Source organism: Hypanus sabinus, chromosome 23 (genome assembly GCF_030144855.1).
Source record: "Hypanus sabinus isolate sHypSab1 chromosome 23, sHypSab1.hap1, whole genome shotgun sequence".
NCBI lineage: Eukaryota > Metazoa > Chordata > Chondrichthyes > Myliobatiformes > Dasyatidae > Hypanus > Hypanus sabinus.
In genome coordinates this window covers 49,567,573-49,595,495 of record NC_082728.1, presented here as the reverse complement: position 1 = coordinate 49,595,495, position 27,923 = coordinate 49,567,573, and the positions used below count along the sequence as shown (strand labels likewise).

At 44.3% G+C, this 27,923-nt stretch overlaps 1 protein-coding gene across 2 annotated transcripts in view; it reads right to left on the bottom strand.

Annotated features, from left to right (window-relative positions):
- LOC132380180 (splicing factor U2AF 65 kDa subunit-like) overlaps positions 1–23,533 on the bottom strand; it is a 45,906-nt gene extending 22,373 nt beyond the window's left edge. For both annotated transcript variants that reach the window (XM_059948843.1, XM_059948845.1), the window contains exons 1-2: positions 23,323–23,533; positions 1,946–2,132 (exon numbers count right to left, since the gene is read on the bottom strand). In XM_059948843.1, coding sequence (XP_059804826.1) covers positions 1,946–2,132; positions 23,323–23,371 — 236 coding nt within the window. In that variant the 5' untranslated portion in view covers positions 23,372–23,533. The remainder of the gene's footprint in view (positions 1–1,945; positions 2,133–23,322) is intronic.
- Between the last annotated feature and the right edge of the window lie 4,390 nt (positions 23,534–27,923).

Sequence of the window (27,923 nt, the reverse complement as noted above, 5' to 3'; positions counted from 1 at the left end):
AATTTCCAATACCTTGACCTTGGCTAATTGGTAAGTGTTGTTGTTATCTGAGAACTGTGTCAGTCATTATAGTTTCTCAAAAGTACATTTGCACTCACAATCAGGTCTCTACAGGTATCCCTTAAGCAAAATGGAAAATTTGGACCAGAAACTGTAACTACTCCACTCAGTTTTCTACAACTCATCTACATTCACATATACACACTGCAGAAAAGCTCTCCACAGTCCTCTCCAGGTTATGGTAGTTACTGTTTGTAACTGGGATAGTTCAAGTCAGAAATGCAACCATGAATCAAGCTCCCTGACAGCAGTAGATGCCCGTAGCTCTGCAACAGCAGGCAAATCCACCCAGCTGGTCTTTCAAATGTTTGTTCACACGTGCAGACTGCAGACAACTAAGAAGTTTAAAACCGGGGATGACCTGTTGCCTGTAAGTACCAGGAAGGACAATGTAGCAACTGCTTAGCAAAAATTACAAACACTCCACTGGATAATCTCACACTCAATAAACCTTATTTTAGGGTATGATTACCTTAGATTCACCACTGTGAGTCCACTGTCTCATTACTGCAATCAGATCATTGTCTTGTTTATTGTTCATTGAAAAGCTACTTATAATGGGCAAATTATTCAAATTTACCTTTATAAAACAGAGACCTAGAAAACAGGGCCTAGAAGCATCTATTTTAGGCTATATGACTACATGAATTGCTCCTAGACCAGTGCATTAAATTTTATTATATTTTATCAGTGCTATTGATGCTTCAGTTTCCTCCCAAATTCTGAAGACATATTGACCAGTTAGCCAGTTAATTGGTCATTGTCCTGTGCTTAGGCTGGGGTAAAATAGGGAGGTTGCTGGACAGTGTGGCTCATTGGGCTCGAAGGACCATTCCACTCTTTATCAATAGATAATTAATTGAGGAGTCATAGCATGTTGGATTCTGCTGAAGGGCTCAGAGATATGACAGAAATCTAAGGACTCTCAATTTATCAGCATTTGTAATCTGCTTTGTTCCTGAAGCCATTAAATTGTGAGATGATATTGCTGCCAGGTTATGGGGAAAAGGAGAAGCAGAGTAACTAGATAATTTTATCAGCCAATCAGTAGGAAGAAGGTGGGCTGAAATGGTTCCCATTGGTGTAATAAAATGTTTCAGATTTTAAAATTCAAGAGAGAATATGAACATTGCTTTCCCTCTCGTGTCACATACATTGTGAAGGACCAATGAAACTGCCCAACAATATTAAGCTGCTTCTGAGATGGTTACAGAGATGTCGAAAAGCATCAAAAACTATAGACTACAGAATAAGCAGACAATCACTGATAAATTACTGAGTTTTTGAAATGATGCTTAATTGAGTCAATCCTCCATTTAAGTGTGCTCTGTAACTGTAAAATCACAAGAAACAGTATGTACTAGCATTGAATGACAAGCAATTAGTTTTGGCTTTAATAGCTCATCCAGGGGCTGTTGTGTGGGAATTTATTCCACTAGAAAGTTTTATCTACTTGGCAGGATAGATGGTAGTGTATCAGTTAGCATGAAGCTATTACAGCTCGAGGTGTTCCAGAGTTTGGAGATCATTCCAGCGCCGTTCTGTAACATGTCTCTGTATGTCCTTCTCATGGAATGCATAGTTTTCCTCCCACAGTCCAAAGACATACTGGGTAAGTTAACTGGCCATTGTAAGTTGCCCCATGATTATGTTAGGATTAACTGGGATTGTCAGCAGTTGCTGGGGCGGCGTGGCTCAAAGGGCTGGAAGGACCTATTCTGCGCTGTATCACAAAATACGTACAAGTAAATCAAGTATGGATTACATGCAACTGTGGGAAGTATATTGGCAGAACTTCCTCTGCAGGAGCTTACAGTGAACTCTATATTAACACTCTTAACACGCAACAAATGGGAGCAAACTGTTTGAGAAATAGAAAAATTACCTGTGTCGCTTTCGTTCTCGTGAAGCACTTCGCTTATCTCTGCTTCTGCTTCTCCCTCCTCGACTTCGACTTCTTTTGTCACGACTGCGGCTGCGTTTGTCTCTGCTTCGACTTCTCCGTTTTTTATCCCGACTTCTACTTCTGGAGATGCTGCGACTCTTCTTCTTGTGACGCTCTCTTTCTCGTTCTAGAAAGAACACCACGGAATATTTTAATCCTAGTATTCATTGAAAAGCTACTTATAATGAGCAAATTATTCAAACTTATCTTTAGAAAACAAAAGTTAAAATTATCTCTCAAAATGAAATTAAAAATTAAATGCTATCAGTTGTTCTACTGAAGAAGCGTTGGAGGTCAAACTTCCAAATTCAAGGATGAATATTCTTGAATTCTGTGCCTGGAAAAGTGGCTGATTAAGATAAAAAACCAGAATGTCACTGTTGGTACTTTTCTTAAAAGTTGACAAAATATTTCAAGCATACACTGGTGGATTAGTGTGCATTAATCTACAATTTGCCATCTACAAACTCAGGTACTTGTTGGGAAAGGTGGAGAAGAATGTATCTTAAGGTACCTATCAAAGGCAGCACCAAAGAGATACTTTAGAAAAGTTACACAATAGTTCTCAAGGATAACTAATATGGGCTAAGTAGTCATTACAAAACAATAAACAAACTCATCTCATTGCATTTTAGTAACTGCAAGATATATGCAACAGTTGTACAGATCTGGTTCTTTAAGGTTCTTATTGATGGGGATGCTAATGGAGATAAGCACCCACTACCTATTAAATGCTCTCAATGAGGGGTGCCTCAAATAGCCTCGGACAACCAAGTCTAGTTCCTGGCATTCACGTGTGCCTTAGCTACTAAGCCCGGTGGACCCACTTCTACTAACAAGGGGAAAAGGTGGGTTACTGGCTCCTTAAACCCAATTGCTTTGGGCAGATGGGGCTCATCTGCCATAGTTGACAGCTCACCTAGAGAAGATAAACTCTGATCTCAAACTTCCACCGCTTGTGGCAATATCCACTCATGGGGAAAGCTTCGGAAGCAAACGTAGAAGGAAAAATCAGAGCTGGGGTCAGAAAAATCAGAGCATAGTAGTCCTATGTTGAATTCAATGCTGACTGTCAACTCTTGTGACGCAGCTGGAGCCAAACTGTATTGGTCCCTGCTATTCATTCACGTTCACAAGATGTGTGGATCGGGGGGGGGGGGGGGGGGGAGGGGTGGAAACGACTTGATACATGGGCGACAATTTGCTCTCCATATTGTACTGCCCTGGCTTGCGTATCTAGTCAACTAGGATTCAACATCCATGGTGCACCCTAATCAACAGAGGCCAATCTCTTGTATAGATGTAAGAAGACTGAAATACCTAATTAGCCGTGATCCATCCTACCACTACCATTTTTAGTCACTTTAACTTGTACTCAATTCCATTCAGTCCAAAGTATGACAAATCTTCCAATTCAAATTTAAAGTAATATGATGAACTGTTGATCTCTCAATGTATCTCATCACAGCACTTGCACTTTATTTCTTCCTGCACTGCACTTTCTCTGTAACACTCTATTCTTCATTTTGTTTTGTTTTCCTTTTCTACTATATTGATGTACTTACGTAAGGAATAATCTGTCCAGATGACATGTAAACAAAAGTTTTTCACTGTATTTTGGTACAGATGACATAATAAACTAATGACTATTTCTGATTCCAAGTTGGAATACCTTGTGATCAAGAGTCATCCATTTTACCTGCCGTGAGAGATTTCAGCCATTGTTTTGGTAGCAGTGTACATTCCACTTCAGGCCAACGTCAAACAGGCTCCAGATGATCTGAGTGATGTAATCAACAGGCATGAAACCGATGCATCCCCAACACTTTGGGGGATTTTAACTACCATCTTGAGAAAGTCACTAAATAATTACCATCATAAGTCACTTGCAGTACCAGAGGAAACAACACACTGTTACACCATCATCAAGAGTGCTTCCTGTGCCATTCCATGCGCACACTTTGGAAAGTCTGATCACCTGGCTGTACTTCTGCTCCGAGTATGGGCCGTGACTGAAGACTGCAGCACCAGTAGTGAGGACCAAGAATTATGGACAAGGTCCATACCTTCAAAGTGCTTACAGGACTGCTTTAAATCTATGGATTGGACTGTACTCAGGGATTCATCTCCAAATCTGGATGAGTATGCTGCAGTTGTTAACGACATCATTAAAACCTGTGTAGATGAGTGGGTGTGCCTATGAAAACTTGCTGTACATACTCAAATCAAAAGCTGTGGATGAACCAGGTTTGTAGACTGCTGAAGGCTAGATCTGTGGTAGTTAAGTCTGGCAACCCAGGTCTGAAAACTAGGTATGACTTGCAGAAGGCTATTTCAAGACCAAAGAAACAATTCTGAGTGAGTTTGGTGGAAACATCAACTCTGGCAGGGTTTGTAGTCCATTACTTCCTGTAAAGCGAAATCCAAAACGATGAATGGCAGTGATACTCCACTACCTGACAAGCTCAATGCCTTTTATGCTTGCTTTAAAAAGGAGAATAAAACTACAGCTGCGAGGATCCCTGCTGCAGCCAGTGAACCTGTGATTTCTGTCTGGGAGATTGACATCAGGCTGCCTTTCAGGAGGGTGAACCCTCAACAAAGCAGCCAGCCCTGATGGTGTACCTGGCAAGGCTCTGAAAACTGGCAGGGGTATTCAAAGACATTTTCAATCTCTCACTACTACAGTCAGAAGCTCCCACTTGCTTCAAAAGGGTAACAATGCCCAAAAAGAGCAGTGAGTTGCCTTAATGACTATTGTCCAGTGACACTCACATCTACAACAATGACATGCTTTGAGAGGTTCGTCATGACTAGAATCAACTCCTGTCTCAGCAAGGACCTGGACTCACTGCAATTAGCCTATTGCCACAATAGGTCTACAGCGGACATAATCTTAAAAGCTCTCCACATGGCCTTAGATCACCTGGAGAACAGAAGTACCTGTGTCAAGATGCTGTTCACTGACAATAGCTCAGTGTTTAATACCATCATTCCTACAGTCCTGATCAAAAAGCTTCAGAACCTGGGCCTCTGAACCTCCCTCCCTCTGTAACTGGGTCCTCAAATTCCTAACCATAAGACCACAATCTGTGTGGATTGGTAATAACATCTCCACCTTGTACCTCAGGGATATATGCTTAGCTCATTGCTGTAGTCTCTCTATACTCATGACTGTCTGGCTAGTTATAGATCAAACGTCATCTATAAATTTCTTTCTTTTTCAATCTTTTTATTATTATTAATATCAACAAAATAAAATTGATACATAGATAATGGGATTACAAACATACACATTTCAACTGAACATGAAAGAATACATAAGCAATGGTTACAGTATAAATGAGTATTCCCAAATCATGGACGATAGAAGTAACAAAAAACAAGGCAAACCTAGGTATATCATAATATATATTTTAAAAAACAGAAAAAAAGAAAAAAAATTATGAAAAAAACCTAACCTAATAATCTAATAACTAATAAGGAAAAAAACAAAAAAGAAAAGAGAAAAAGAAAAACTGAAAAAAAGGGCTGTTATATTATCTAACAAAAATACAAAATCATCAGTGTCGTCAACTCCGATTCTCTCAACATATATAAAATCGAAACTGGAAAAACAAATAGGCTTGAACAGGGTCATATTACATCATATGAAAATACTGAATAAATAGTCTCCATATCTTTTCAAATTTAATAGAAGTATCAAATACAACTTCTAATTTTTCTAAATTTAGACATAACATAGTTTGAGAAAACCAATGAAATACTGTAGGAAGATTAATTTCTTTCCAATTCAACAAAATAGATCTTCTAGCCATTAATGTAAGAAATGCAATCATTTGACAAGCAGAAGAGGATAAATGGAGTGAGTCCATCATTGGTAAACCAAAAATTGCAGTAATAGGATGAGGTTGTAAATCTATGTTCAATACCGTAGAAATAGTATCAAAAATGTCTTTCCAATATTTTTTCAAAAGCGGACACGACCAGAACATATGAGTTAAAGATGCTATCTCAGAATGACATCTGTCACAAATAGGATTTATATAGGAATAAAAATGAGCCAATTTATCCTTGGACATATGAGCCCTATGTACAACCTTAAACTGTATTAATGAATGTTTAGCACATATAGATGATGTATTAACTAATTGAAGAATTTTATCCCAATGTCATCTATAAATTTGATGACACAACTATTATTGGCAGAACCTCAGATGTGACAAGGGGATGTACAGAAGGAAGATATGCCAGCTAGTTGAGTGGTGTTGCAACAATAACCAGGATTGGTTTGTGTGCCTTCATTTTACCCTTCCGTAAGACCAAAGAGTTGATTGTGGACTTCATGAAGGGTAATTTGAAGGCACACAAACCAATCCTCAGAGGGATCAGAAGTGGAGAGAGTGAGCAAATTCAAGTTCGCGGTGTCAGTATCTCTCAAGATCTAACCTGATCCCACAATATTGATGCAGCTAAAAAGGCAAGACAGCAGCTAGATTTCATCAGAAGTTTGAGGAGAATTAGCTTATCACCTAAAACACTTCTAGATGTACTGTGGAGAGCATTCTGACTGGCTGTATCACTATCTGGTATGGTGGGGGGGGGGGGGGTTACTGCACAGGATCAAAGTAAACTGCAGAGAGTGGTAAAATTAGACAGCTCCATCATGTGTTCCAGCTTTCATAGTATCCTAAACATCACAGAAAGGACCCCACCACCCAGGACATGCCCTCTTCTCATTATTACCATAAGGAAGGAGGTACAGAGGTCTGAAGGCACAGAGGCCTGAATCCTGTTCCTGATTCAGGAACAGCTTCTTCCCCTCTACCATCTGATTTTTAAATGGACATTGTACCCAAGAACTCTACTACACTATTTTTCCTGTCTTTGCACAATTTTAATTTAACTATTTAATATACATATATATGCTTACTATAACTGATTATTCTTTTTAGGTTCATCATGAATTACATTGTACTGCTGCTGCTACTAAGTTTACAAATTTCACAACATATGCTGGTGATATTAAATATGATTTGAAGCAATATCATTTTAAATCACTTCAGTTTTATTTTGTATAAGTATTTTTTCTTTGATTACTATCAATATGATTTAATACATTGAGATTGCTTCACCCCAAATAAGTGCAACATCTTATTTTATTGTTTTTAAATGGTATTTGTAGAGACAGAGGAAATAGAATTTCCTCAAGATGCTGCCACCCAAAGATGCAGCGGCTTCTCCAGGTCCTAGTAATGGTGCTAGTTTTAAATTCTTAAGTGTTTCAAGGTTTCTAGACAGGGATTTCAGTCAACCAAAGCCCTGTGAAAACAGCACCATTGAACTCCTACATAAAAATACTTTTAATCCAACCGCAGCAGTTGATAGCAATGTTCAACAGACTAGGGATTCTACGGACACCAGATTCGGCAACAGTGACTTGGCCTTGGCGTCAGTCGAGGGAGTGGCAGATGCAGGAGTGTGAGAAGAAGCAGAAATGCAACAAGAGAGTGGGACACTAGCTAGGCTGACCAGGCCCATGGTACCACTTTTCTCGGCAATGTCCACTCACTAGAATATAAAATGGACCCACTGAGACTGAGAATGAAGGCACAGGAAGAGATGAGAAACTGCTGCATTCTGTTTTTCACTGAAAAGTGGCTAAACAACACACCCAACTTGCTGTTTCAATTTGACAGGATAACTCCGTTCTGTGCAGACAGAAACTCCCTGTCCAAAGGAAGTGGATTCTGTGTGTACATCAACAAAGGTTGGTGCACAAACTCATCACTGTTCTGGGCAAATGAACATATTAAAATTAAATGCCAGCCACTTTGGTTGCTTAAGGAGTTTACTGTTGGGTTCATCACCACTGTCTACATCTCAACCACCCCCATCCACCCTCCAAGTGTGAATGCCAAGGATGTACTGGGAAAGCTTTACAGTATCTACTTTCTAAAAAACAAGCATCCAGATGTTCCCTTCATAATTACAGGAGACTTCAATCATGTTAACCAAAATTCTACCAAAGAGTCACCCTGGCCATTAGGGGAGTTAATCTCAGGATACCAGCTGCTGCTGAAAATGGAGAGAACAATTAAGAAGACCTTCACTGTATGGCTAACGAGTCATTTCTATACTTCAGGGCTGTTTTGAACAGAGTATCCTGCAAATGTTCAAGGCAGCTGCCACAAAAGTAGAAGACAAAGACCTTGCAAATTATGCCTCTTTTGTCACCAGTTACATCAGTAAATCTGCAGACAACATTAACCATAAGCCCATGAGACATAGGAGCAGAATTAGACCATTCAGCCCATTGAGTCTGCTCTACCATTCCATCATGGCTGATCCCAGATTCCACTCAACCCCATACACCTGCCATCCTTTGATGCCCTGACTAACCAGGAACTATCATCTTCGCCTTAAATATACCCACAGACTTGGCCTCCACTGCAGCCTGTGGCAGAGCATTCCACAGATTTACTACTCTCTGGCTAAAAAAATTCATCCTTATCTCTGTTCTAAAGGGTTGCCCCTCAATTTTGAGGCTGTTCTGGATGTCCCCACCATATGAAAGCCTCTCTACATCCATCCTATCTAATCCTTTCAACATTTGGTAGGTTCCAATGAGGTGTCTCCCCCCCCCCCCCCCACCGCATTCTTCTAAATTCCAGTGGACACAGACACAAAGCTGCCTAACACTCCTCATATGTTAACTGTAACAGCAGCAGACATTAGAAAGACTCTGCATAAGGTCAACTACCATAATAGAGCCAGGCCAGACAACATCTCAGCCTGAGTACTCAGGAAGTGTGCACACCAACTCATTGATGTCTTTACAAACACTCATCCAGGCTGTTGTCCAATATCCTTCAAATCAGTCACCATCATCCCTGTACAGACAGACAGACATACTTTATTGAACCCGAGGGAAATTGAGTTTCGTTACAGTCACATCAACCAAGAATAGTGTGGAAATACAGCAATATAAAACCATAAATAATTAAATAATAAGTAAATTATGCCAAGTGGAAATTAGTCCAGACCAGCCTATTGGCTCAGGGTGTCTGACACTCCGAGGGTGGAATTGTAAAGTTTGATGGCCACAGGCAGGAATGACTTCCTATGACGCTCAGTGTTGCATCTCGGTGGACTGAGTCTCTGGCTGAATGTACTCCTGTGCCTAACCAGTACATTATGGAGTGGATGGGAGACGTTGTCCAAAGATGGATTGCAACTTGGACAGCATCCTCTTTTCAGACACCACCGTCAGAGTCCAGTTCCACCCCCACAACATCACTGGCCTTACGAATGAGTTTGTTGATTCCGTTGGTGTCTGCTACCTTCAGCCTGCTGCCTCAGCACACAACAGCAAACATGATAGCACTGGCCACCACTCCAAAGTGGTCACCAGTACCAAAGAACTCTACACCTTCAGAACTAAAGAACTACCACCTGGTGGCACTGATGCCAATCACCATGAAGTGCTCTGCACATGACACATACCAAAAATGCCAGTCCAGCCACATTGCCTACTGACAAAACCACTCTACAGCAGTCATATACCTAGCCCTGACACACCCAGAGAACAGGACACGATTCAAGATGCTGTTTCTGAATTTCAGTTTGCCATTCAACATGGCATTGACCTTGACAAACAGTAATTTAAATTGAAGCTAACTGTGTTACATCAGAACAGATTAAAATTGTAGCATTACAATGAACTTCCAGCAGAGCATCTCACAACATCTCAAAAACTGGTCTTGGGAGGAAACAGAAACGCAAATTTACCAGGATGTTATTAGAATTAAAACAGTGGTTCATTTCAACAATTTGGTAAAAAATAGCTGGAATAGGCTATTTAGCCCTTTGTGCCTGCTCCACCATGTACGAGGACTGTGGCTGGTCTTCTACTTCAACTCTATTTTCCTACACTATTCCTCAAAATCTCAGTTTTGATTCAACTCAATGAGTTTTCATAACCCAGGAGGGAAAATTCCAAAGATTTAATATGCCCTATATTTCTCACCTCCGTGCAAAATGATCTGTTACTGTGAGACTGAATGCTGATTTCTTACTCCTCAGGCAGGATAAGCAACCCCTCTGCATCCTTTAAAAGTATTTCTTTAAAGTTTGAATGACATCACCTCCCATTTTTTCATATCTTTGAAAATAAAGACTTGGTCAAATTGATCTCTCCTCATATACCAAACTGACTCTACGGATTCAGTCTGCACTGACTATGGTAAATGTTTATCATTTCAGGTAAGGAACCCAAAAATGTACACAGTACTCTAGGTGCATTCTTACCAAGTCCCTATAAAGTTACAGCAAATCATTTTTAGCCTTTTTTTTGTACTTAAGGCCATTGCAAGCTTTTGCCTTCTCTCTGCACCCGTATATAGGGCTTTTGTGACTGGTGGGAAAGAACACTTGGGTCAATTTGAACAGTGAGGTTAACTAATACCACATAATAATAAATACTTTTTTTTGTTTAACTTCACGTTTTTCTATATTACCATAAGACCCGAAGATGCAGGGGCAGAATTAGGCCATTTAGTCCATCAAGTCTACTCTGCCATTTCATTATGGCTGATTCATTTTCCCTCTCAGTCCCAGTCTCCTACCTTCTCCCTGTATCCCTTCACGCCCTGACTAATCTATCAACATCTGCCTTAAGTATACCCGATGACTTGGCCTCCACAGCTGCCTGTGACAACTAATTCCAGATTCACCACTCTCAAGCTAAAGAAATTCCTTCTCAACTCCATTCTAAAAGGACACCCCTCTATTCTGAGGCTGTGTCCTCTGGTCTTACATTCCCCCACCATAGGAAACATCCTCTCTATTGAGGCCCTTCAACATTTGTTAGGTTTCAATCAGGTCACCCTTCACTTCTCTGAATTCCGGTGAGTAGAAGCCAGAGCCATCAAAGCTCCTCAGCTGACAAGCCTTTGAAGCCCAAAATAGTTTTCATGAACCTCCTTCAAGCCCTTTCCAATGTCAGCACATCCTTTCTTAGATAAGGGGCCCAAAACGACTCACAATACTAAGACCTCACCCGTGCTTTATAAAGCCTCAACATCATACCCTTGCTTTTAGATTCTACTCACCTTAAAATTAATGCTAATATTGTAGCGATGTACTACATACAGAGCGAGAGACAACACGCAGTCACTAAGTTGTTTCGAGACTAGTTTATTCAAACTTCGCAGCGCTGGCATTTAATCCCTAGCAGCCGCCCTCTCCGGGCAGAAACCCCCCGCGCGCTGGCTATTTGTGAGCCAGCCTGCGCAGAAAGTGAGTCTCCACATAACCACCCACCCCTCCCAGAACTGGCGATACACCCCCCAATGTCCAGAGTTTGGATCAGCCTCTGTTTGGGAGGTCTGCCTCTGCGCCGCGGTGCCTGAACTTCGACCGGCTACGCCAAGTCCACATGGGCTGGTTTGAGTCGGTCCACCGTGAAAACCTCCTCTCTCCCACCAATGCCCAGAACATACGTGGACCCGTTGTTGTTGATCACCTTGAATGGCCCCTCGTACGGCTGCTGTAGCGGTGCCCGGTGTCCGCCCCTTCATACAAACACAAACTTACAGTTCTGCAAGTCTTTGGGTACATGGGTCGGGGTCCATCTGTGCTGTGAAGTCGGTACGGGGGCCAGGTTGCCAAGCCTTTCGCATAGCCTGTCCAGGACAGCTGCAGGTTCTTCCTCTTGCCCCCTTGGGGCTGGTATGAATTCTCCAGGGACGGCCAGGGGTGCGCTGTACACCAACTCGGCCAACAAGGCATGCAGATCCTCTTTGGGTGCTGTGCAAATTCCAAGCAGGACCCAGGGAAGCTCGTCCACCCAGTTTGGTCCTCTCAGGTAGGCCATGAGAGCCGACTTCAAGTGACGGTGGAAGCGTTCCACTAGTCCGTTCGACTCTGGGTGGTAGGCAGTTGTGTGGTGTAGCTGCGTTCCCAACAGGCTGGTCACAGCCGACCGCAGGCTGGAGGCGAACTGGGCGCCTCTGTCGGAGGTAATGTGGGCTGGTACCCCGAAGTGTGCTACCCAGGTGGCAATCAGTGCCCGGGCGCAGGAATCTGCAGATGTGTCGGTGAGCGGGACCACCTCTGGCCGCCTTGTGAACCAGTCTACCATAGTTAGGAGGTACCGTGCTCCTCGGGACACTGGTAGGGGGCTCACAATATCCACATGAATGTGGTCGAACCTCCGGTGGGTGGGTTCGAACTGCTGCGGCGGAGCTTTAGTGTGCTGCTGCACCTTGGCTGTTTGGCACTGCGTGCACGTTCTGGCCCATTCACTGACCTGCTTGCAAAGTCCGTGCCACACGAACTTGCTGGAGACCAGCCGGACGGTTGTCCTGATAGATGGGTGCACCAAACCGTGTATGGAGTCGAAAACTCGCCGCCGCCAGGCTGCCGGGACAATGGGGCGAGGTTGGCCGGTAGCCACGTCGCACAGGAGGGTCCTCTCACCAGGGCCTACGAGAAAGTCTTGCAGCTGCAAACCCGAGAATGTGGTCCTGCAGCTGGTCATCTCGTCGTCTGTCTGCTGCGCCTCCACCAGTGCTGCATAGTCCACCCCCAGGGACAGGGCCTGGATAGCTGGTCTGGAGAGAACATCCGCCACGACCTTGTCCTATCCCAAGACATGCTGGATGTCTGACGCGTACTCAGAGATGTAGGACAGATGTCGCTGCTGGTGAGCCGACCAGGGATCGGACACCTTCGTGAACGCAAAGGTCAATGGTTTGTGGTCCGTGAACACGGCGAATGGCCTGCCTTCTAAGAAGTACCTAAAATGCCGGATTGCCAGATACAGTGCCAACAGCTCCCAGTCAAAAGCACTGTACTTGATTTCGGGTGGTCGTAGGTGCTTGCTGAAGAACGCCAGGGGTTGCCATCGCCCCTCGATGAGTTGCTCCAGCACCCCACTGACTGCTGTGTCAGAGGCGTCCACCGTGAGGGTGGTCAGAACGTCTGTTCTGGGATGCACTAACATCGCGGCATCTGCCAAGGCTTCCCTGGCTTTAACGAAAGCGGCCGCGGCCTCCTCGTCCCAAGTAATGTCCTTGCCTTTACCCAACATCAGGGTGTACAAAGGGCGCATGATTTGGGCTGCTGAGGAGAGGAAACAGTGGTAGAAATTCACCATACCAACGAACTCCTGCAGGCCTTTGACCGTGTTGGGCTGGACAAAATGGCGGATCACGTCTACCTTGGCGGGCAGAGGTGTTGCCCCGTCTTTTGGTAATCTTGTGGCCCAGGAAGTCGATGGTATCGAGACCGAACTGTCATTTGGCCGGGTTGATCGTGAGGCCAAAATCACTCAGGCGGGAGTAGAGCTGGCAGAGGTGGGACAGATGCTCCTGACAACTACCGCTGGCTATAAGGATGTCGTCCAAATGGATGAACGCAAAGTCCAGGTCGCGTCCCACCACATCCATTAGCCGTTGGAACATCTGTGCAGCATTCTTCAGGCCGAATGGCATTTGGAGGAACGCGAACAGGCCGAACGGGATGCACCGGGATTTGATGGTACCCCCGGACGAGGTCTACTTTGGAAAAGATTCTTGCCCCATGCAGGTTTGTTGCAAAGTCCTGTATGTGCGGCAAGGGGTAGCGGTCTGGAGTTGTAGTCTCGTTCAGTCTGTGGTAGTCGCCGCATGGTCTCCAGCCCCCTGTTGCTTTGGGCACCATGTGCAGGGGGGAGGCCCATGGGCTGTCAGACCTCTGTACGATCCCCAAATCCTCCATCCTTTTGAACTCCTCCTTCGCCAGGCGGAGCTTTTCCAGGGGAAGCCTTCATGCACGGGGCGTGGAGGGGTGTTCCCTGGGTCAGAATGTGGTGCTGAACCCCGTGTCTGGGCATGGCTGCCATGAACTGCAGTGACAGAATCGATGGAAAGTCCACCAGGATTCTGGTGAGTGTGATGGAGTCCAGGTGTGGGGCCGGCAACTTGGCTTCACCCAGGGAGAACATCTGGAAAGTCTCGGCATGTACCAGTCTTTTCCCTTGCAAGTCAACCAGCAGGCTGTGAGCTCGCAAGAGACCCTCCTCCAGGAGTGGTTGGGGCACGGCGGCCAGTGTGAAGTCCCACGTGAACCAGCTGGCGCCGAACTTCAGCTGCACTGTGCGGGTGCCATAGGTCCGTATCATGCTGCCATTTGCGGCCCTCAGGGTGGGTCCTGGCTTCCTGTTACAGGTTGGGGGCAAGACGCTGATTTCCGCTCCGGTGTCAACCAAGAAGCGGCGTCCCAACTGTTTGTCCCAGACGTACAAGAGGCTGTCCTGGTGGCCAGCCGCCATGGTCATTAGCAGCAGCTGGCCCTGGCCCTTGCAGGCGGGTGACAATGGCAGGCTTCTGTGCCCCACCGCTGGTGGTAGAAACACCACTGTTCACTGTCCTCCTCACTCCTGCCTCTGTGTTGTGTGTGCCCCACTGCTGGGCCTGGTCTGGTCTGCTGTTGGGCACTTGGCCTGGTAATCTGACCGACGGACTCTCCCTCTTGGCTGTCCACAGCACGTCTGCCCAGGCTGCCACCTTCCAGGGGCCACTGAAATCTGCGTCGGCCAGCAGCAGATGTATGTCCTCGGGCAGTTGCTCTAGGAACACGTGCTCAAACATGAGGCAGGGCTTGTGTCCGTCAGCCAGGGCCAGCATCTCGTTCATCAATGCTGATGGCAGCCTGTCTCCCAAACCATCCAGGTGAAGCAGGCGAGCACCCTGCTCACGCCGTGAGAGGCCAAAGGTCCCAATGAGCAGCGCTTTGAATGCTTCATATTTGCCTTCTTCCGGGGGCGACTGTATGAAATCCGCAACCTGGGCGGCCGTCTCCTGGTCAAGGGCGCTCACCACATGATAGTAACATGTGGAATCAGAAGATATCTGCCGAATCTGGAACTGGGCTTCTGCTTGGCTAAACCACACGCGTGGTCGCAGCATCCAGAAAGTCAGCAGTTTTCACAAAACTGTGTGAACAGATGAAGAGTCAGTCATCTTTGGTCCAAATCCCATTTGGACCATCGGGGTCACCAATGTAGCGATGACTACATACAGAGCGAGAGACCACGACACGCAGTCAGTAAGCTGTTTCGAGACCAGTTTATTCAAACTTCGTGGCACTGGCATTTAATCCCTAGCGCACGCCCTCTCCGAGCAGAAATGACGTTAGAGGTGCATTACCAAAGTCTCCCCCCACATGCTGTCTATTTGTGAGCCGGTTCACCTGCGCAGAAAGCGGGTCGCCACAATATCATATTTACCTTCCTTGTCAACAACTCAACCTGCAAATTAACCTTTAGGGAATCTTGCATGAGGACTCCAAGTCCCTTTGCATCTCAGATTTTTAACTTTCTCTCTTGTTAGAAAATAGTCTACAGTTTTACTTCTTCTACCAAAGTGCATGACTATACATTTCTTGACACTGTATTCCATCTGCCATTTCTTTGCCCATTCTCCTAATCTGTCTTAGTCCTTCTGTAGCAACTTCCTAAAACTACCTGCCCCTCCACTAATCTTTGTATTGCCCATAAACTTAGCTATAAAACCATCAGATCAGTCATTAACATATAACATAAAAGGTGGTCCCAACACAGATCACTGTGGAACACCACTACACACTGGCAACCAATCAGAAAAGGCTCCCTTTATTCTCACTCTTTGCCTCCTGCTAGTCAGCTAACGCTTTATTCATGCTAGTATATTTCCTGTAATACCACGGGCTCTTGTTAAGCAACCTCAAGTGTGGCACCTTGTCAAGGGCCTTCTGAAAATCCCAGTACACATCTACTGGTTCTCCTTTGGCTATCCTGCATGAATTCCAACAGATTTGTCAGGTAGGATTTTTCCCTTAAGAAAACCATGCTGACTACAGACAAGAGAAAATCTGCAGATGCTGAAAATCTGAGCGACACACACAAAATGCTGGAGGAACTCAGCAAGCCAGGCAGCATTTATGGAAAAAGTACAGGCAACGTTTTGGGCCGAAACTCTTCGGTAGGACTGGAGAAAAAAAGCTCAGGAATAGACTTAAAAGGTGAGGGGAGAGGACAGAGAACCACCAGGTGACAGGTGGAACCTGGAAAGGAAAGATGAAGAAAAAAGCAGGGAAGTTGATTGGAGAGATGAGATGAGAGAGGGAAAAGGGGATGGGAAATGGAGAAGGGGATTTGGGCGGCATTACCAGAGGTTTGAGAAATTGATGTTCATGCTATCAGGTTGGAGGCTACCCAGACTGAATACAAGGTGTGGTTCCTCCAATCGGAGTGTGGCTTCATCACAAGTGTTGGAGGCCATGGATAGACATATCAGAATGGGAATGGGAAGTGGAATTAAAATGGATGGCCACTGGGACATCCTGCTCTTTCTTGCGGATGGAGCTTAGATGCTCAGCGAAATGGTCTCCTGATCTACACTGGGTCTCACCGATATACAGCAGGCCACACCAGGAGCACCGGACACAATATATGACCCCAACAGATTTACAAGTGAAGTGTCACCTCACTTGGAAGGACTGTTTTGGCCCTGAAATGTAGGGGTGGAGGGGGTGTTGGGGCAGATGTAGCACTTGTTCTGCTTGCAAGGGTAAGTGCCAGGAGGAAGATCGGGGGGAAGGACGAATGGACAAGGGAATCATGGAGGGAGTAATCCCTGTGGAAAGCAAAAAGTGGGGGGTGGGAGGGAAAGATGTGCTTATTCGTGGGATCCCGTTGGAAGTGGCAGAAGTTTCGGAGAATTATGTGCTGGACATGGAGGCTGGTGGGGTGGTTGGTGAGGAATCCTATCCCTGTTAGGGTAGCAGGCAGATGGGGTAAGAGCAGACATGTGTGAAATGGAAGAGTGACTACAGCCTCATTTTATCATGTGCCTCCAAATACCCCCAAAACCACATCCTTAGCAATTGATTCCAATATCTTCCCAACCACGGAGGTCACACTAGCTGCCCTATAATTTCCTTTCTTCAGCCTCTCTCCCTTTTTGAAGAGTGGAGTGACATTTGCAATTTTTCATTCCTCCACAACCATGCCAGAATCAATTGAGTCTTGAAAGATCATTACTATTGCCTTCACAATCTCTTCAGCTATATCTTTTCAGAACCCTGGGGCATATACCATATGCTCCAGGTGACTAATCTACTTACAGACTTTTCAGTTTCCCAAGACTGATGCAAAGTACTCATTCAGTTCATCCGCCATTTCCTTGTCCTCCATTACTTTCTCCTTAGCATCATTTACCAGTAATCCAACATCTACTCCCACGTCTCTTTTACGCTTTATATATCTCAATAAATTTTTGGTATTGTTGGTAATATTACTGGCTAGCTTACCTTCGTATTCCATCTTTTCTCTCTTTATGATATTTAGTTGCTTTCTTTTGGTTTTCAGAAGCTTCCCAATCCTCTGACTTCCCTCTAATTTTTGCTCTATTATATACCCTCTCTTTTGACATTTTTGCTGGCTTTGACTTCTCTTGTCAGTCACGGTTGTGTCATCTTGCCTTTAGAGTACTTCCTTGTTGGGATGTATATATCGTGTACTTTCCAAATTGCTCCCAGAAATGCCAACCATTGCTGCTTTTCCAATCAATACTGGCCAGCTCCTCTCATGCCTCTCTAACTTCCTTTACTCCACTATAATACTAATACAAATGACTTTAGCTTCTCCTCAAATTTCAGGGTGAACTCAATCATATTATGATCACTGGTTCCTAAGAGTTCATTTTCTTAAGCTCACAAATCAATTCCAGTTCATTGCACAACACTCAATCCAGAATAGCTAATCCTCTAGTGGACTCAAACTCGAGCTATTATAGAAACATATAAAATAGGTGCAGGAGTAGGCCATTCGGCCCTTCGAGCCTGCACCGCCATTCAGTATGATCATGGCTGAACATCCAACTCAAAACCCTGTACCTGCTTTCTCTCCATACCCCCTGATCCCTTTAGCCACAAGGGCCATATCTAACTTCCTCTTAAATATAGCCAATGAACCGGCCTCAACTGTCTCCTGTGGCAGAGAATTCCACAGATTCACCACTCTCTATGTGAAGAAGTTTTTCCTCATCTCGGTCCTAAAAGGCTTCCCCTTTATCCTTAAACTGTGACCCCTCGTTCTGGACTTCCCCAACATCGGAAACAATCTTCCTTCATCTAGCCTGTCCAATCCCTTTAGAATTTTATACGTTTCAATAAGATCCCCCCCCCCCCCTCAATCTTCTAAATTCCAGTGAGTATATGCCTAGTCGATCCAGTCTTTCTTCATATGAAAGTCCTGCCATCCCAGGAATCAATCTGGTGAACCTTCTTTGTACTCCCTCTATGGCAAGAATGTCTTTCCTCAGATTAGGGGACCAAAACTGCACACAATACTCTAGGTGCAGTCTCACCTTGTACAACTGCAGTAGAACCTCTCTGCTCCTGTACTCAAATCCTTTTGCTATGAATGCCAAAATAACATTTGCCTTTTTCACCGCCTGCTGTACCTGCATGCCCACCTTCAATGACTGGTCTACGATGACACCCAGGTCTCGGTGCACCTGCACTTTTCCTAATCGGCCACCATTCAGATAATAATCTGTTTTCCTGTTCTTGCAACCAAAGTGGATAACCTCACATTTATCCACATTAAATTGCATCTGCCATGAATTTACCCACTCACCTAACCTATCCAAGTCACCCTGCATCCTCTTAGCATCTTCCTCACAGCTAACGCCGCCGCCCAGCTTTGTGTCATCTGCAAACTTAGAGATGCTGCATTTAATTCCCTCAACTAAATCATTAATATATATTGTAAACAACTGGGGTCCCAGCACTGAGCCTTGTGGTACCCACTAGTCACTGCCTGCCATTCTGAAAAGGTCCCGTTTACTCCCACTCTTTGCTTCCTGTCTGCCAACCAATTCTCTATCCACATCAATACCATACCCCCAATACCGTGTGCTTTAAGTTTGCACACTAATCTCCTGTGCGGGACCTTGTCAAAAGCCTTTTGAAAAGCCTGTTCTGAAAGTCCATCTTGTAGACATTCTAGAAATTCACCCTCTTGGGATCCAGCACCAACTTGATTTTCCTAACCTACCTGTATATTGAAATTTCCCAAGAATATCGTAATACTGTGGCGACCCATTTCCTGGCACATCCGAACCGGTTCACAATTAGCCAGTGTTCCGGCTAAGGGAGATAGCCTGCGGGGATTTGCGAGCACAGAGCTTTGGAGCCTCTGCGCCACGGGGGGCAGGTTGAGGGAGGCTTAAAAGTGAGGCTGGGGTTTCTCGAATAAAGTTTTTCCTTCGACTGCAGTTACCGACTCCGTGTCGTAATTTTAGCGCTGCGTGTAGCACACCGCTACAATGTTGCCCTTTTGGCATGCATTTTCTATCTCCTTGGGATCTGAAGACCACATTTTTACTATTGTTGGGGGTCTATGTAGAAGTCCATTCGGGTTTTTTTTTACCCTTGCCATTCCTTAGCTCTACCCACATCAATTCAATGCCTTCTGCCCCTATGTCAGCTCCTTCTAATGATTTGATTTCATTTTTTACCAACAGAGCCATGCCACCACATCAGCCTACCTGACTGTCCTTTCGATACAATGTGTATCCTTGGACATTAACCTCCCTGCTGTAATCTTATTTCAGCCATGATTCACTGATGCCCTCAACATCATACATGCCAATCTGCAACCATGCTACAATTTCATCTCCCTTATTCCACACACATTCCATATACTGCACACATTCAAGCATACCACCTTTAGTCTTATATTCAGCTTTCTATTTTTCTCTGCCTTTTACACTGCAACTCATCCAGTTGACTGCAATTCTGCCCTATTATCAGCCTCTCCTTGCAAGCAGTTTGTAAACCAACTATCTAGTCCTCAGCACTATTACTCCAGTTCTCATCCCCCTGCCAAATTAGATTAGCCCTCCCAAACACCTCTAGCAAAACTGCCCACAAGGATACTGGTCCCCCTTGGGTTCAGGAGTAACCCATTCCTTTTGTACAGGTACATTCTCCAGAAGAGATCCCAAAGATCCATGAATCTCAAATCCTGCCCCCTACACCAGATCATCTGCCAAATCATCCCTTTCTTACCCTCACTGACATGGAGATTACTATCCTGCAGGTCCTGTTGCATTCTTTGTATCATGTTCTTGCCTACTTATTCAAATTGTCTAGATCCTTTGAATCCACTTTGCGCCTTTCACCTCCTTGTACAAATGCACTGAATTAAGTATCACCAACAAACCTGAGAAAGACAACTGGTTCATGATGCAGCGTGAATCGCTGGGTCTAAGCACTCAAAACTATTAACAATGAAACAGTGAAGAGTCTAAAACATTAAAGTAAAATGTGTATGATTATGAGTGATTCAAAGAGCATTTCCTCATACATCAAAGAAATTTCAAAGTTCAGAGTAAATTTATTATCAAAGTACATATATGGCACCATATACAACCGATATTCACTTCCTAGCAGGCAAGCACAGTAAGGACAAGAAACACAATAGAATCAATGAAAGACCACACCCAACAAAACAAGCAACAAAGACAACAAACAATGCAAATACAAAGAGAAAAAAAAGCAATAAATATCAAGAACATGAGATGAAGAGTCCTTGAAAGTGATTCCATAGGTTGTGGGAACAGTTTAGTGATGGGCTGAGTGAAGTTATCTTCTTTGGCTCAAGAGCTTGACGGTTGTAAGGTACTAACTGTTCCTGAACCTGGTGGTGTGGGTCCTGAGGCTCTTGTATCTTTTTCCTGATGGCAGCAGCGAGAAGAGAAAATGGCCTGGATGGTGGGGGTCCTTCATGATGGAGGCTTCTTTCCTGTGACAGCACTCCCTGTAAATGTGCTCAATGGAGGGGATGGCTTTACCTTGATGGACTGGGCCTTATCATCTACTTTTTACTTTTCCTTATAAGGGCACTGGAGTTTCCATACCAGGCCGTGATGCAACCAGTCAATATCCTTTCCACCGTCTTGTCAAAGTTTTAGATGACATGCTGAATCTTTGTAAACTTCTAAGAAAGTAGAGGTGCTGCTGTGTTTTCTTACATGCTGGACCCAGACAGATCCTCTGAAATGTTAACATCCAGGAATTTAAAGTTGCTTACTCTCTCTACCTCTGATCTCCCGATAAAGACTGGCTCTTGACCTCTGGTTTCCTCCTCCGGAATTCAATCATCATCTCTTGTTGATGTTGAGTGAGACATTACAGCCAGATTTTCAATGTCTCCATTGCATTGCAAAGTAATTGGAGCTGTGCTTAGTGCCACAGTCATAAGAATAAAGCCAGTAGAGCAGGGGGCTAAGCCCATAGCCTTGTGGTGCACAGGTGCTTAGAGAGATTGTGGAGATGTTGTTGCCAATCCAAACTAATTAGGATCTGCAAGTGAGGATCCAGTTGCAAAAGGAGGTACTGAGTCCTAGGACCACCCTCTGTCAATATATTATTGAGACTATGGAGTGAAGCCTTTGGAATCAAAATTGGTTTGCCTATTGACGATGGAGGGATTTATTCTGGCCGGAGGTTTGAGATTAATATGTTCTGTAGGGATCCATACTGGGACCTTTGGTGTTTGTGATATAAACAACTGGATGAAAGCATAGGCGGGTGGGTTAGTAAATCTGCAGATTACGTGAAGGTTGAAGGTGCTGCAGTTAGCATAGAAGACTGGTAAGGGATACAACATAATATAGATCAATTGCAGATATGGATAGAGAAACGGCCAATACGTGAAGTGTTACAATTAAATGTAAAGAGAAAGTAATGGCAAGACCCTTAACAGTGTTGTAGTGCAGAGGGATTTTGGGGTCCATGTCTATAGCCCCCTGGATGAGGCTACATAGTTTGATAGGGTGGTAAAGGTAGCACACAGAAACATGGAAAATAGGTGCAGGAGTAGGCCATTCGGCCCTTCGAGCCTGCACCGCCATTCAGGATGATCATGGCTGATCATCCAACTCAGAACCCTGTACCTGCTTTCTCTCCATACCCCCGATCCCTTTAGCCACAAGGGCCATATCTAACACATGGCAAGCTTGCTTTAGGCAATAGGTGGGAAGCTATGTAGCAGCTATATCAACTTTCAATTAGGCCACATCTAGAGTAACCCATTCAGTTCTGGTCACCCATTATAGGAAGAATGTTGGGGCTTTGGAGAGGTTGCTGTCTTTATTAGAAGGTATGTGCTACAAGGAGAAGGTGGACAAACTTGGGTTGTTTACTCTGGAGTGGTGGAGGCTGAGGGGAGATTCAATAAATATAAGATTCTGACAGCAGACAGCCATGGCCGAAACATCTACGATCTCAGGGAATGCATTTAAGTTGAGAGGGGTAAGTTCAAAGGAGGTGTGTGGAGCAAGTTTTTCTTAAAACATAGTGATGGGTGACAGGAATGAGCTGTCTTGGTGGTGGTGGAGGCAAATACAATAGACGTTGCAGAAGGTACATGAACGTGCAAATGAAATGGAAGGACAATGAGCTGGCAGAAGAAATGCTTAGTCGGGCATTTGATTACTAGTTTAACTACGTAGTTGTTATGCCATTTTGGGCTGAAGGGCCTGCTCTTGTTCTTTATAGTTGTATGTTCTATGAGAATTTAGCTATAGAAAATGGATCTGGTAACTAAACCCACAAACCTCTAAATATACATGGGATAAACAAAAAGATCAATCTCCAGCAACTACAGTAATATTCCAATAATCCAACACCCTCAGGATTTAGGTGGTGCCAGACGGGCAGATTTTCCAGATTATTGAATGCAAGACTGCAACAGTTTAATTTCACTTTAATATATTTTCCAGTGAGTTAAACTGGAACTAGAAATATACCAGTATTCCAGGCCCTGGTTCCAAACTAAGTGACAACCCCCTGGTCCCACATCAAGCCTACATCCCAGCCCCTGCGACTGGCTACAAACTCTGCCTATTCTGCGCCTGAAGTAACCAACGTGCAGGTGCTGAACTATCAGATGCCAGATTATTTTCATCGTTTGTATGAATTGATTGCACATTCATACAATTCGTATGTCTGCATTCGATAGTTAACTAATAGATCAGGTGGATAACCCAGGTAGATGGGTCCAGGAAATCACCATGCTTGCGAGCACCGAGACGTTCATTAAGGTTACAGTGGAGCATGCGCGTCGCTCTCGGGCTCCCCCATCCCCCACCCCGTCTCCGGGACGGGAGTTTTAATTAAACACTTTGAAAGGATCACTGGGCCGCCATTTCTCGGCACCAGAACCTCATTAAAAACAGCAACCATAAACTAAACCGCTCATCTCCCAGGCCCACACTCACCTTGCCGGTTCTCCAGCAATTGTTTCTCAAAATCGTCAAAATCTGACATCTGTCTATCTCACTTCAACGAATCTTAATGTAGAAATGAAACCCTTTATCTCTAAGTTAGAATGTTTCTTCATCCGCTGTTAAATATAACGTTCGAGACCGCTTCCCTCTTCTTCACACAATGGCTGCTTCACCACTAGCTAGCTTGTGCTCGCCTCACCCTAACTTTAGTTCGTGAGTGACAGCAAGGCTGGCCAACCGATGCTCGCGTAGGCCAGGGGAAGGCTTCATTATCCTCCAATGGCTGCAACGCGAAGACGGGACTCCGATAGTCACGTTTGGTTGAAGCGGAAGAGTAAGCGCAGAGGGACAAATATCTGATCTTCCGTCAATGTGCAACAAAGGCAGAATTTACCCCAGATTTAAACTTTTATCCCCTCAGATCTCCCCTCAGTGACAACAATCCACGGAAAATTCATTGTCCTTGTTCTATATAGCTAGCTGATAAGATGTTTTCCCCAAGTTTACAGGGTTTGGAATTGTTTTTGCTTTCATGATATTTAAAGCACGGATAACGTTTACATTGTCAAAATGATGTCCTCCAATGTACGAGACTTAAAAGAGGCAATTCATGAGTTGGACAAAGCTAAACATAAGATTTTAATGAGAGTTGAACATGGAACAAAGGGACTTAGTAGTGCAAGTGCCTGGTTCCCTGGGGGTGGTGTCAATGTAGACAGGATGGTGAGGGGAGCCTTGGCACATTGGCCTTCAGCAATTGTGCCAGTGAGTAGAAGAATCAAAGTTATCAAGGCTGCTGATATCCCACCCTGCAAAAATTTATTTCAGGGAGGTAGCACCACCATTTCAAGGAGGTATGCAAGGGTGTATGCACAGTATACAGGACATTTGATTATGAAAGAACACAGCAATTTGAACACATAATGAAACTATTTACACTCCACTCTCACACACACATATTCCTTGTTGAGTATTTTGTTGACAATCTCAATTTTAATAGCTAAATGCTAATGCAATTAGCTTTTCTATTTCTTTAGGAAACTTTCCTTGTACTGTGATGTGGCTTGCTTGGCAGATTTGAGCATTTTGCCAGTAGTCTCAACCTCATAGAATTCTGTGTCAATAAATTTGTTAATTTTGCAAGACATCAGATTTACAAGTGTTTTGTGAGGCAGCTGACTTATGAATTCTGTCTTAATGTGATGCACCATGCTGAATGCCCTTTCTACATCAGAATTAGAATTTGGCATCACCAAAAGCAGCTTCATCAACTGGCAGAGCTCTTTGAATCTCAGCTGCCCTGTGCTCACAGATTTTACTTTGGACAGCTCCTGCAGAACTCACCAACTGGCAAACTTTTGTAGTTTGGCACCAGTCCTTCAAGGTTAGTTGAGACATAATCCAGGACTTCCAAGTGGAGTTGTTCTCTTGCATCTGCCTTGTTCACATTTGGAAATTTCTCTGCCAAAGTCAAATTCTGCTTTGGGATTCACCTCATCTTGGCTCTCTGTGTTGACCACTGACAGATTTTTCAAGATTTGGTCTCTCATTGGGAAATTCTCCAAGATTTTTTGAAAGCTCCTGACGTAGAATGCTCTGGCATCTTTGAAGAACTGCTTTGTCTTGTAAGGGGGGATCTCTTGTGCTTCCTCACTTAGCAACTGCCTCCTTGCCAGGTATCCAGTAAGAATCTCTTAATCCGGGCAGTGAATTTCAGGGTTGCTCACATCGATCTCCTGAACATTCTGTTCTCTCAATACTTTTGGCTCAATAAATCTGCTTGCTATGTCATGCAGAAGCTCTTCTACACTCTGACCCAACTTAAAGAGGGTAGGTGTCTCGTTTTGAAAAATCAAATTGAATTTGTCAAAACATTGTGTAACATTATGGAGAAAGTATGTGTATATTTTCATTTGAGGGTCTTTCAGCCTTTTCTGAATATAAGATGACCTCTAATTCTCATTCTTTGACTCAAACTATGAAATAAAGGCTGGCCATCGGTGGAGCAGATGGTCCAGACCTTTTCCTAAAGAAAGCCAGCGTGTAGGACAATGCTTTTGTACTCACTGCTGGGCAACATTGCAGAACTCTTGAAACTGTGTTAGGTCTTCTCTTCGTTTGGAACTTTTCTCAGAGTAGTAGTAGATGTCAATGAGCAGTTCTTCAGGCGATATTGAGAGCTCCATAGCAACAGTTTTGGCACAAATGTTGACCAGGTGACTTGGACAGCCAATGCTGTAAATATCATCACATTGCCGTTGTCACTGCTAAATCTTACACAATTAGACCAATCAAGGCTTTTGTCATGCATGGACAATGCAATGCAGTTGGATATGTTTTCAGCTTTGGCATCATTACACACTGGAATGTCTACAAATCCAACTGTTACCTTATCCTGTGTTTCATTATAGTACCTGACTAAAATGGCACATTCCTTCTCACACGTGATATTGCTGCTTTCGTCAACCAAAATACTGTATGGCCTTTTTTCTGTCTGGATGAACTTGTACAGATCCTCTGCACATTCAGGTTCCAGTGCCATGTTCACAATAGCTGCTGTCTTGAGCAGGCAAAGTGTTTTGCTATTTCTGAATCAGGAAACATTTTCCTGAACAGCTCGCCCGTGCGCTTACACACCTGGAATGGCAGGTTACGCTCAACGATGAAAGATGTAAAGTACACCTCAGCACGAGTGACCTTCTCTGTCAGACTTTGGTTTTCTGCTGAAAAGAGCAGTGAAATACTTGAGCAGCCTTCCCTACGCTAAGCCTCCCTGATACGTTGTGGTCCCTAAAAGAAATAAAAGCACAAGGTGTATCATTATATTGTCTTATGTAATACTTTGTTTAGTGATTTTGTCTAATCTGTAAACCAAGTGGGGTATTTGCAGAAAATGTGACATTAAAATATGCACTTGTATTATCATGGAGTCATTTTTTTATTCTATTACAACTTTAAGCAAGTCTACAGGGAGTTTGGCCTCATCACGTAGGACATCAAAAGAGTAGCTCCTTAGCAGCTAGCCAGTAGTTTAAATAATGTTAGCTATGCTAATGAATGATTGACACCAGTTAAATTCACCTCAACATATCTTTTACAGTCATTTAACCCACCATGGGCAATAGAAAAGTCACTGTTGCAAACAGTGCAGCGAGCAACACTGTCATTATTTTTGATCACTATTAGGCAGGGGTACACTTTAGTGTAGTCTGGGGTGAAGTACGTTTTATATTTTCTTCTTTTGGAACACTCTACCATGGTGCAGCAGGACTAAACTGAACTGATGGACAAGAGAGAGAGAGGTCGACTGTAAAGCCTGCCCACAGAGAAAACTGACAGGTCTACTTAGCACAAAGAGAGACCAAACAGGATGCTCCCTCTCGCTCTTGCTCTTGCTCTTCCTCTCCCTCTCCCTCTCAAAGTAATTGATTTCCGGGATATTGTATATAATTTGCGGGCACCAGGGAGCTGCTATTAATATGTGGGAGGCTCCTGGAACTTCTGGGAGAGGTGGGATGTTTGAGACTGGTATCTGTCGTGAAGTTTCTGCTTGGCATCAGCAGTACAATAACAGGCATCATGAGTTACAAAATAAATAGTACAAAAGACAACTAACAAGATGGTGTTTATGGGTTCATGAACTGTTCAGAAATCTGATGGCGGAGAGGAGTATAGAGGACAGGATGTTATTGTTACCATTGGTGAGACCATATTTGGAATGTGTTTAATTTTGGTCACTGTGCTGTAGGAAAGATGGCATTAAGCTTGAAAGAGTGCAGAGGAGATTTTATGAGAATGTTGCTAGGATTCAAGCAACTGAGTTATGGAAACAACATACACAAAATGCTGGTGGAACACAGCAGGCCAGGCAACATCTATAGGGAGAAGCACTGTCAATGTTTCGGGCCGAGACCCTTTGTCAGGAATAACTGAAAGGAAAGATAGTAAGAGATTTGGAAGTAGTGGGGGGAGGGGGAAATGTGAAATTATAGAAGACCGGGCGGGGGGGGGGGGGGGTGATGAAGCTAAGAGCTGGAAAGGTGATTGGCGAAAGTGATATAGAGCTGGAGAAGGGAAAGGATCATGGGATGGGAGGTCTCAGGAAAAAGAAAGTGGAGGGGGGGAAGCACCAGAGGGAGATGGAGAATAGGCAAACAACTAAATATGTCAGGGATGGGGTAAGAAGGGGAGGAGGGGCATTAACGGAAGTTAGAGAAGTCAATGTTCATGCCATCAGGTTGGAGGCTAATCAGCCAGTATATAAGGTGTTGTTCCTCCAACCTGAGTTTGGATTCATTTTGACAGTAGAGGAGGCCATGGATAGACATATCAGAATGGGAATGGGACGTGGAATTAAAATGTGTGGCCACTGGGAGATCCTGCTTTTCCTGGCGGACCGAGCGTAAGTGTTCAGCGAAACGGTCTCCCAGTCTGCGTCGGGTCTCACCAATATATAAAAGGCCACACCGGGAGCACCAGACGCAGTATACCATACCAGCCGACTCACAGGTGAAGTGTCGCCTCACCTGGAAGGACTGTCTGGGGCCCTGAATGTTGGTGAGGGAGGAAGTGTAAGGGCTGGTGTAGCACTT